The sequence below is a fragment of the Malania oleifera genome, chromosome 8 (genome assembly GCF_029873635.1).
Source record: "Malania oleifera isolate guangnan ecotype guangnan chromosome 8, ASM2987363v1, whole genome shotgun sequence".
NCBI lineage: Eukaryota > Viridiplantae > Streptophyta > Magnoliopsida > Santalales > Ximeniaceae > Malania > Malania oleifera.
Genome location: NC_080424.1, coordinates 14,935,426 through 14,947,299, shown reverse-complemented (window position 1 = coordinate 14,947,299; position 11,874 = coordinate 14,935,426). Strand labels below are relative to the sequence as shown.

General features: G+C 36.6%; 2 protein-coding genes across 2 annotated transcripts in view; one reads left to right on the top strand and one right to left on the bottom strand.

Annotated features, from left to right (window-relative positions):
* Positions 1 to 3,457: 3,457 nt before the first annotated feature.
* On the top strand, positions 3,458 to 5,159 carry LOC131162591 (large ribosomal subunit protein uL14-like). The gene is made up of 3 exons (XM_058119205.1): positions 3,458 to 3,904; positions 4,707 to 4,856; positions 5,064 to 5,159. The coding sequence occupies exons 1-3, from the start codon at positions 3,458 to 3,460 to the stop codon at positions 5,157 to 5,159; spliced, it is 693 nt and encodes a 230-aa protein (XP_057975188.1).
* LOC131162048 (protein PHLOEM UNLOADING MODULATOR) overlaps positions 4,938 to 11,874 on the bottom strand; it is a 50,130-nt gene continuing 43,193 nt past the window's right edge. The window contains exons 2-4 of the mRNA XM_058118158.1: positions 6,061 to 6,455; positions 5,682 to 5,875; positions 4,938 to 5,558 (exon numbers count right to left, since the gene is read on the bottom strand). Coding sequence (XP_057974141.1) covers positions 5,163 to 5,558; positions 5,682 to 5,875; positions 6,061 to 6,455 — 985 coding nt within the window. The 3' untranslated portion in view covers positions 4,938 to 5,162. The remainder of the gene's footprint in view (positions 5,559 to 5,681; positions 5,876 to 6,060; positions 6,456 to 11,874) is intronic.

Below are 11,874 nucleotides of genomic sequence, written 5' to 3'. Positions count from 1 at the left end.
TAAAACAATATTTCATATTCATTCATATAAAACCTGACATTTAACTTTTGATCCTCGGTTGTCAATTCGTATAAAACCCAACATTTAACTTCCGGCCCTCGGCCGTCATTTCATACCCGACTCACAGCCGATAAACATGGACCTGGCCCTCACGCTGTAAACATCATCCTATATTTTCACAAGCAATTCTAGTATTTCACAAACATTCATCATTTCAGTTATAAAATAGTATATACATATCGTTCACCTGCCACATAGTTTCCAGTATTTCAGAACATAGCCCGTAGGCAACCATGAAACATAACATACACAATTTTAAACACAAAACTAAACTTTCCACCATTCGTCTATATTGAAAATACCATAACATATATCCTAAATTTGAAAACAGATCATTTGAACGATTGGTTTTAGAAAATTCAACTAAAAACCTGAATATACTTACTTCATACACATTTCAAACGGTTCAATTCCATAAAAAGACTGACTTAACTTTATCTCCTTACCTATTTCCTGAAAATAGATCAAAATGCTCGAAAAATCGAATCTTGACTTTTTCTCCATATCAAAAATCTGATCTACTAGGATTGTAGATATTTGTTCTCTGATCCTCGTGGTATCTTTCGATCGTCGAAACGAGCGACAAATGGCGAAGGATCGAATATATATATATATATATATATATATAACTCTCCCATTCTCTCTCTCTCTTCGATCCTTCGCCTATATATATATATATATGTGTGTGTGTGTGTGTGTGTGTGTGTGTGTGTGTGTAATGACCTACTATTTAACTGGGGGTCTTTTTTTATTACTGTAAAGTTTACAATGCTTTGATACCAAACTGGATTAAACCCAACCATCAACATAAACAGCGAGAAGCAGAAATCAAATAAACATAACCATATATGATTATATACAATATCAGAGTGCTAAAATGTTTCCCAAAATATACATATATGACTGTTTCCCGAAATACCCTCAACTGGCTAGAGCTATACAAAAATACTCCCAAAATACTCACTCTACTGTTAGGGCAATACTGAGGTCCCTCTATCTGCGAGCCTGATATGCTCGCCTACCTGGATCACCTGAAAATGTTAAAGTAATGGGATGAGCCAATGCTCAGTAAAACGAAATATGCTATTACTAGTGTGTGGCAAATGAGTTACAATACTATAAAAATCTATTTCTATATAATCATGTGTAACTGTATTAGTAAATACAATACAAGTAATACAAACCATCACCTTTTCCATGTTGTTTAACATATCTGTATTTTAGGTTTCTACTCAAATAATTCTAATGTACATAAGTATATTCTCTGTCTCTATAAATCTATATATACATAATAATAATAATAATAATAATAATAATAATAATAATAATAATAATAATAATAATAATAATAATAATAATAATAATAATAACTGAAAACTTCCCTGTGGATAATTGTGTGTCATGATTTAACCCCTCATGATAGGGTTGTGCGGCCCGTAGGCAGGATCTATCCTGACTAGCCGACCAGGATAAACTACTATACTCCATCGGTCTGATCAGCCCTCCTCAACCCATATCTGATGGGGAACCTGTCCACTTGTGGGCTCTATACGATGGACCTTTATACCATGTATTATCTGAATAGGTAGTTGCACTCTATACTGTATATAGCTATAGTACCGTGCTCTGTAAACTGTATCTGTAATATCCATCAGGGTCTGATACTATATAATACATCTCTATATACAACTATCTGTTTTACCATGATTTTGTAATAACTGTATAAGCCATGGCGATGTGATAAATTGTATCTATATCAACTGTATTTTTGAAATGAATTATAAAACTGTATGTCATGGTATTGTAAACTATATCTGTATCAACTGTATAATCATGGTATTCTGTAATTACTATAAAATATATTCACTGTTTATATAATCTGTAAAACATAGCTCTGATAAATACTGTAAAGCATGTCTTTGTACTATATCTATATTCTCAAACCACGCAATAATTTAAAACATATTATACAAAATGGATAAACTGTATTAATTCCTGCTGTGAATAATAATCTGGTAAAAATATATATACTATACTGAAAACCATACTAATTTTGCCTAGCATAGCATATTTCCCTTACCTGACTATCTAAAGCCCTTATCTTATACCAGTCCTACCCCCGTGAGGCTTCCTACTCGACACCCTAAAAACAACATTCGTCATAACAAAATATCAATATTTTTCTACCTACATCATTTCCTACAACTGCCTAAAGGCCGGAAATTGACTAAAAGGCCTTACCTTGATTCTGGAAAGAAATTCGACTCGATCCCACCGACGATCCACCTCAACAGACTTGAAGAGAACTCCGCCAAGAGCGTCGTGGTGGCTTCAAATTGTCGATCCGACAACTAACGGAGCTAAAATCAAAGAAAAATGGGAGAGAAACCGTAGAGAGAGGAGAGAGAGAGAGAGTCTTCGTTGAAATTCCTGCGTAAAAACTGAGTTTAAGCACTAATTATACTACGAGATTCGTCAACGAGCCACGTCACCTCGTCGACGAGTCGTGCAGAAAGTTCGTCGACGAACCTGCACCCTCGTCAACGAATTTCAGACTTCCAAAAATCCTTTCTCGGTATCTTCTCATCGACGAGATGGGACCTCGTCGACGAGATCCTGAAAAACCCTCGTCGACGAAACCCCTGTGTTCGTCAACGAGGCTTGGGAAATTTCTTGAAATTATCACCTCCAAAATGCAATGTTGCATTTGTCGACGAAGTCGGCTGCCTCCTTCTGTTACTGTTTCCATTTTCATCCTTCTTTATTATTTAAATATTATTATTCTTTAGGTCGTTACATATATATATATATATATATATATATATATATATATATATAAAACTTAATTCTTAAGTAACTAAAATATCTCTTTCAAAATATTTATATATAAATATCTAAAAAATATCTAAAAATGTCTCCTCCAAGATATTTATTATTATATTTATTTTATTATATATATATATATATATGTATATTTGTTTAGGTTACTACAATGTATGTCACACATATCACCACCTTACTTGTTTGATGGCTTTTATGTACTTTTGTGGATGGAGTCCTTCAAATCAATACTAGTAATATGCCCAGTATGTGTACTCGACACTAGGGGTGAGCAAACGGTCGGTTTGGTGAAATTTGGTTAATTAACTGAATTAACCAAAAATTTCGGTTAATTATTTCCATTAACCGAACCGACCGAATAAGGGGTATTAACCGAACCTCGCCTAACCGAATTACCTGTTCAGGTAATTCAGTTAACCGAATTTAACCGAAATTATTTAAAACTAATTATTAAAAACAAAATTTTGAAAAAACTTAATTATTTAACATATATTAATTTATATTTTAAATTCCCAAAAACCCAAATTTGTTGTCTGTGTTTTGCCTGCAGGCCACAATGTCAAAGCGAGGTAATGGAAGGTCGGCTGGAAACAAGTTCAGAATGTCGCTAGGTCTGCCAGTCGTAGCGACTGTAAACTGTGCGGACAACACTGGCGCTAAAAATCTCTACATTATTTTGGTGAAGGGGATCAATGGCCGATTGAATCGGTTGCCTTTGGCGTGTGTTGGGGACATGGTGATGACTACTGTGAAGAAAGGGAAGCCTGATCTCTGCAAAAAGGTCATGCCCGCAGTTATTGTTCTCCAGCGCAAGCCATGGCGCCGGAAGGATGGCGTCTACATGTACTTTGAAGATAATGCGGGTGTTATCGTGAATCCTAAAGGTGAAATGAAAGGTTTTGCCATAATTGGTCCAATTGGTAAGGAGTGTGCTAATTTATGGCCAGGCTTCAGCTTCTATTTGAGTGTGTTGGTCTTGATTTTATTTTCTTTGATCATGGCTGTAATTAGACTTTTGGAATCATTTGAAATATTAAAAAATTGTTGTTAAAAAAAAATCGGTTAATCGGTTAACCGAATTTATATTTCCTGTTCACCGAACCGAAAACCAATTCACTGAATTTTGGTGAAGTTTAACCGAACCAACCGAACCCATTTTTTTACCCGAACCAAACCGACCAATTTCGATCGGTTAAATCGGTTAATTCGGGTTTCCCGAATTATGCACACCCCTACTCGACACAAACAAATTTCTCTTATAATTTCTAAATATTCAGTAATATGCTCAGTATGTGTACTCGACACAGACAAATTTCTCTTATAATTTCTAAATATTCAAAGTCATAATTCTAATAGCAAACATTTTAAATTTTGGAATTTATTACGAAATACTTAGTAATTTGAGCCATGTTTAAAGCCCAAACAAATAGAAAAGTAATAAATTAATCGGAAATTGGAATAATTATTAAGATGGTCTTGTTGTAGGGAGTTAGAGTTAGATTCCCAATACACAAGAAGGAAAAAGCAAAAACAAAAACACAAGAAGAAGAAGAAGACACGTAATAATTGTTTACGATAATCATATCATAATTGTCCTTGAGGACGTTTAAAACCTCAATTCAAATCTAAAAGAGCATAAGAAATGATAAAAGGATGAGAAATGGACTGTATCTTTTTGTACAGTCCATACTATCCCTCCAACGAATTTTAAAAAATAAAATAAAATATGATGGTAATAGAAGCAGATTACAACTAGAAAAACCCCTTCTTGTAACTACTTGATCTTAAATGTGTAAACTTACTAGACACTTGCTTTATTTCTGCAATGCTTCACTTCCTCATCCCTTATCAGTAGAGGGAAGGATTTTTTGCCCAAAGACTTGACATTGGTGATCAAAATGACCGAGTTGCACATCTTATCCTACAAAGAATTAGACAGTGGATTTGGTAGCAAGGTAAATTTGCCTGCTTTAATGAGATCGATTCAGGTTCACCCATTTCTTCGTTTAATTTCAAATGTGTTAAAGACTCATATATTTAGAGCAAAATATTTGTCTCACACAAGAGACTTGGCCTATAACCCATTCTCTTTTTAGTAACAAGGATATGACATTAAGAACAAGGATATGGTCATTCCAACTAGTTCACTATTGTAACAACAGATCCATGAGCTCAAAGCCTCAAATGGTTCTCCTAACAAAGGACTGAAAGTTAAAAGAGTTGCATTTTCAAAAACCATGGCAAGTTGTCATGGCTGAAAATCACCCATCACTTGTCCATGTGAATGCGAGAAGAACAATTGTTAGTGAACTGAAAATGGTCAGGCAAGCAAACACCCACATTGCCCTGCTCGGATCACGGCTCCCCTGACGACCAAACTCAATCTCTTTCAAAAGATCCCTCACTTCATCAATGTCCGAGTCTTTTGCAGCTTGGACTAATTTACTTTGAATCTTCTCAAGCTTAGTGAGCCGTATGCTTCTGGATGCATCCCGGGCCGGCCAGATGCAATTACCTGTCATCTTCCAAAGAAGAATGCCAACGTAAATGGCCACAACACAGTCAACACTGTAATGATGGCGTTCCCGTATTTCCCTCTGGGCACTGTGCATTACAAAGAGCCATATAAGAGCTGAGCTAAAACCTCCATATGCTTCCTGCAATTGATCATTTTCAAACGCAGAAGCCAATAATACTCAGCAACTTGCTGTCTAAATCTCAATGCAATAGCCAGCTAATGATACGAAAGTGCAGTTCCAAATATTTTTTAGGAGATGTACCGTCCAAGCCATAGCAGTGAGAACAGCAACAAGCATGTGCCCACTGTATAAAAGGTCATTGCAGCCACCTCCAGCTCTCTTCAGTAAACTGTACCATGAAGATCCTTCAGAAGCAGTAGGCCGCAAGAAATCAACAAGGAAGCTCATTGGACCCCAATCTGGACGATAGTCGCCAATATATTTCTCAACATCAGCTGGGTAAGATAGAAGAGTAATGTCAGAGCAGCCAATGGGTAACTGATAATAGTTTTAGGATAGCCTTAACAATGGAGGAAATGGATTAGAAAGGAAAATAAGGAAACTTCAGGGGCTTAAATGCAGTCGGGCAAAACAAGATAAAGACCCCAGGAGACAAGTAGGTAATTCAGCAAATACATACCATAAGCAATATCTTGATGTATTATCTGGCGTATGGCATTAGCATCTGAAGCATATGGGACATAATACTTTTGAGCCCAACGATGAGGATATCCAGGTATTCCGTAACGAGCTGAAGCACACCAAGGCCGAGCTGATGGCAGGATTGTAGATACAAAGGTAATGGCCCTAAGAAGCCGCCCAATTGCCATGGTGAACATGTATCTAGCACCCAGCCCAAGGCCAGGAGCTTTTACAGAGTTGAATAAGACGGAGAAAGCCAACATTATAAACAACATTAAAAAATGGTGTAGTCCAATAATACGGGCCCTCAAAATCTCAACCACTGCTGGAGGAAGTTTCTCATTCAGTGCCAGGAGCAACCATTGGCCAGTGTCAGGGAGAGGAGGTGTATTACTGCAAAATATTAAACATCCAATTGTTTATCTCATCACCAAATATGTATTTGCAATACAAAGCTGAAAATAGAATCAAAGATTATGGTATTTTCAGTAGAAAATTTTTAAGAGAAGTGAACTGGTAATTGTAGAAAAGATACTAAAGCAGACAATCAAGAATATAGAGGATTTATCATCCTATAATGTCTATGTATGAATTATGATGGAAGTTCGCCATTTCTTTGAGAATAATACTCCTAAAAAAATCAGTTAAGTCATCTCTCTCGTGTGTGCACATGGTTGTGTGACGATGATAATGATTTATGCAATCATGGTTGCTCAGCCGGCTTCTATAATGCATACTCAACACATGATAGATGCCCTTGTGCCCAATACCCTATCCCTCTCGCATGAATGGTTGTGTGATGACAATGATATATGCAACCACAATTGCATGGCTGGCTCCCATACTCGCATGAAAGATGGTCTCATGCCCAATAACAATTCATACAAATGAGGTATTTGTTATCTACAGAGTCTGAAAAATGTTATTTAGAAATTGCAAATTGACTTCTGCTTTTAGTAAATTGAGCGTGTAAAATTAAGTTGTTCCAATCAGGTCAAAGAATTCCAATGCCATATTTGATATGTACAAAGACACAGCTACCCAAAGCAGGGACTTGAAAAGGCAAAAAAAATCCTAAATGCCGGATACATGATAGCAGGAAAACAGCAACCAATAAACATATGCCTTCCCAAAGTTTAGTATATAATGTCAAACAAACATTTGGTGTTTAACGTTTATGTAGCACTACATATCCAAAAGTTTATATATAAGTCATGTGCTTCATCCTCTGTCGTGTCCTATCATAAAATTCTCATTTCTTAGCTGCACTTGTAGCCCAGTTATGACAAATTTCAAACAGAACTTCTCTTAGCAATTATTTTCACGAAAACTATGGTCTTCCACAAATAAAACGAGAAAAGTGTTATATCAAAATATTTCATTGCATCCAAAGCGCATAAGAAGACTGACAATAAGCGTCCAAAGATTCTTGGGGTCCAACATAGACACAACATAATTGGGCAAAAGACACCTCCCCTAAGGTTTGTCAAAAAGACAAGGAACTCCCCCGAGGTTTTTAAAATCCTACAGAACTCCCCTCAAGTTTGAATCTATGCCCTCAACCCTTGGGAGCTGTTAGCTTCCTACACATGATGTGTCTCAAATTGTTTTTTTGTTTTTTTGCTCTTATTTATATAATGTCTTAAAAAATAATTTTCCCCTACTTTTCCCTTAATTATATGCTACCATCATGGTACAATTTGCCATTAAAAATATTTTTCCCTTTTTGTCCTTGATAACATTTTGCAGCATGGTTCATTTGCCATTGAAAAAAAATTCTTCCCCTTTCTTTACCCTTATTAAGCCCCATTTTAAGTTGTGTACATTCAAAACAAAAGAGACATCTCTATCAAATGAAAATCAGCCTTCTTTTTACATCCATATCAACAACAACAAAAAAACTTTAGTCCCACTAGTTGAGGTGGGGTTGGCTACATGAATCCTTTTCCACCAATTCACCCAATCAAGAGCAAAGAATTTGTGATAATAAAAAATAAAATTGGAACAAAAATAATAAATTTTTGGTTCTCATTGCTTCAACATTTACAGCTCCCATCAAATTTCCTACAATTTTACCTATGATTAGAACAAAATATGTAAAGTAATACAGCAACCTGTGGATTAATGGTTGAGGGCATAATTGAAAAAAAAAAATCACGTGTAGAAAGCTAGCAGCTCCTAAGGGTTGAGGGCATAATTAGAAAAAAAAATTTATTCTTTTTTTTTTTTAACTTCTGTTTGAATACTAACAGAAAGTTGATACGAGGGGATATGAGTGTCCATAGATTCAAATTTGAGGGGAGGTTTGTCGGATTTTAAAATTTTCAAGGGAGGTGCTTGTCTTTTTGGCAAACCTCAAGGGAGATGAGTGTCTTTTGCCCAACATGATTTCTTTGTAGGAGTTTCCATGCCATGACACAATATGTGATGAAATTTTGAGAGATATGAAGACAGATTTTTATTGCTGTCAATGAAAAATCTTCCACGCACTTTTTCAATTGATCGTATCAAAATATATACAAGTACGCAGACTCTATTCTAGGAAAGAGAACTAAAATTAAGCGTAACAGTTACAGCACATTTATACATGATTGTTACAGCTATTACAGAATTTTTTATTTTTATTACAAACATATTTTCAGCCTATAAATCAGGACATTTTGAGCTTGATTTGAGGAGTCTTTCCTTATACGCCCCCGCAAGATGGAGTAGCCATCGGCTAAGCCAATCTTGATTTTGAGAGAGTCCATGCATTGTCGTGATAATGGCTTGGTCAATAAGTCCGCTAGCTGATCTTGAGTGTTGACATGTTGAACATTGAGAATTTTTTTTTTAACCATATCACTAACAAAATGTAGATCAATCTGAATGTGCTTCATCTGAGAGTGCTGAATAGGATTGAAACTAAGATGTGTTGCACCCAAATTATCACATGACAATGTTGGTGTATCTTTTATTGGTAGCCCAAGTTCTTTGAATAATAATAGCAGCCACACTGTTTTCGAAGGCAGCATTGACAAGAGATCTATATTCAGCCTCGGTTGATGATCTTGCTACAGCTCTCTGCTTTTTTGAACTCCATGAAATGGGATTAGATCCAAGGAAACTTATGTATGCTGATGTGGATGTACGATCATCAAAATTGTCAGCCCGATCAGCATCGAAGTATGTGATAAGATCAAAGCTGGAATGTTTTTTAATGTGGATGCCATGGAAAATGGTTTGTTTCAAGTACCAGAGAAGTCACTTTGCTGCTGCCCAGTGAGTTACTGTGGGTTTATGCATAAATTGTGACAATTTATTGACTGAGAAACAAATGTCTGGGCGTGTGAGAGATAAATACTGAAGGCCTCCAATAACACTTTGAAACTCTGTGCTATCAAATGAAGTGGTTCCACCAACCAGCTTCAGAGTCATGCTTGTAGACAGCGGGGTAGATACTTCCTTTGCACCCAACATATTTGTTTTTGAAAGAAGGTCCCAAATGTATTTGTGTTGGGACAGGAAGAGACTTGATGTTGTTGGGATGACTTCCATGCCCAAGAAAAAGTGAAGTTGACCCATGTCTTTTAAGGAGAATTGAATTCCAAGTTGTTTAATGATATGAGATAAAAAATTTCGGATCGCTGCCAGTGATGACCAAATCATCCACATATACCAATAAATAGCACATAACAAAGTTTTGTTGGTATATAAACAAGAATGAGTTTGCCTTTAAATTCTGAAACCCGAGACTCAAGATTGCCATTTTCAGTGCCAAGTACCAGGCTCTTGGAGCCTGTTTTAGGCCATAAATTGCCTTATTTAACCTACAAACATAATTAGGTGTCAAGGCATCTTTGAATCCCCGAGGTTGGGCCATATAAACAGTTTCAATCAACTGACCATGCAAAAAAGCATTGTTGACATCAAGTTGTCTCAAGGGCCATCCCTGCATCACAACAACTGTTAGAACAGTTTGAATTGTAGCAGTCTTCACAATGGGGCTAAAGGTTTCTTGGTAATCCAACCCAGGATGTTGATTGTAACCTTTTGCGACTAGCTGCACTTTAAAACGATCTATAGACCCATCAGATTTTCACTTGACCCGAAATACCCATTTGCAACCCACAGGTTGACAATTAGTTGGGGGAAGGACCATTTCCCATGTGCCATGTCGCATAAGGGCAGTGAGTTCTTCTGACATGGTTGTTCTTCAGTGTGGTTCATGAAGAGCTTGTCCCACACAAGTTGGTTCAATGGTGCTGGGAATGGGATGTTTGGTTGTGGAATTTAGCTGTTTGGGTTTATGGATGTTATTCATTGACTGAGTGGTCATGGAGTGGGTTCGTGTAGGCTGTTGTGCAGGTGAGTCATAGGGAGCAGGTGTGTATATGGTGGTGGTCGTGGATACCAAAATGACACTGAAGATAAGTTTATCTTGTCTTATCCAGTGTGTTCTTTGGTGAGTGGAAGTAGAGGGATCATTGGGGTTAGGGCAAGGCTTATCTCTAGTAACATAGTTATTCAATGAGGAGTGCTTCGGACTGGGCACGCCATTGAGGGAAGGTGGAAGGAGTGAGTTTTTTGTTGATCTAAGCAGTGATATTGAGATCAATAAGGGGAATGTTTGTTGGAGATGGTGGAGCTGTGATCAGGTTATGGTTATTTTCAGAGAAAGGGATCGAATGCTCGGTGGCGGATGGCTCTCATGATACCATGATGAATTTTGAGAGATATGAACACAGATTTTTATTGCTGTCAATGAAAAATCTTCCACTCACTTTTTCAATTGATTGTATCAAAATATATACAAGTACACAGACTCTATTCTAGGAAAGAGAACTAAAATTAAGCCTAACAGTTACAGCACATTTATACGTGATTGTTCCAGCTATTACAGAATTTTTTATTTTTATTACAAACATATTTTCAGCCTATAAAGGAGCTTGATTTGAGGAGTCTTTCCTTATAATATGAACATGGTTTAATTGTAAGAGTGTCTGAACCATATATATCAATCTAATTGAGCTTGACATACATCCTACATTTGTTGATCCCAAATTCACAATAGACAAACAAAATCCCCTTAACAATGCATGGTTTCCATATCTTACTCCTTACCATTGCCCATATACTTTGGACCTTTCCACATTTTTTAAAGCAAAGAAGTCTCCATTAAGCTTCTACTAATTTTTTCAATGGAGTAATAATTCATCTTAAGAAATAAAAAATTTTTGAAGGGGTTTCTTTATAGGTGAGGAGAGCCTACATTGTACACAAATAACGGATGTTCTAAAGAGGGCTCAAAGATAACAACTAAATAATCCCTAGGAAAGTCAAGCATGGAGAAGGTAGGTTAGAAACTTTCTTCAAGGTTGGGAGAAATTCCTGAGAGAGTTCAAGTGCTTAAGCACCAAAAAGACCCCAACTAAACATGGTTGGTGGTAAGTTACAGGAAAAAAGTGTGGGTGATATGTCATCTCCTAATGAGAGTGCCATGTCAAGGTTCGACCAATGTGAAAGAGAAGGTGGCAACACATGACTTGGGTGAGGGACCAAAAAGGGCGTATTGCAAACAACACAAGATGGATGCTTAAGCCAACTAGGAAAAGGCTAATGGAGTCAAGATTCACTTAATGAACCCTGGTTTGCGCCAACCAATCCGAAACTTTCCTAGACATCCTAGGACCAGGATTGGTAACCCTACCATGCATTTCCACAAACAATTCCATTTATAGTGGGGAAAACAATAATTTCAAGCATTTACAATTAGCCACAAAAGTCTTTTAGGGGAAACATAAAAGTCTTCTTTTGCACCAAATTCACCAAC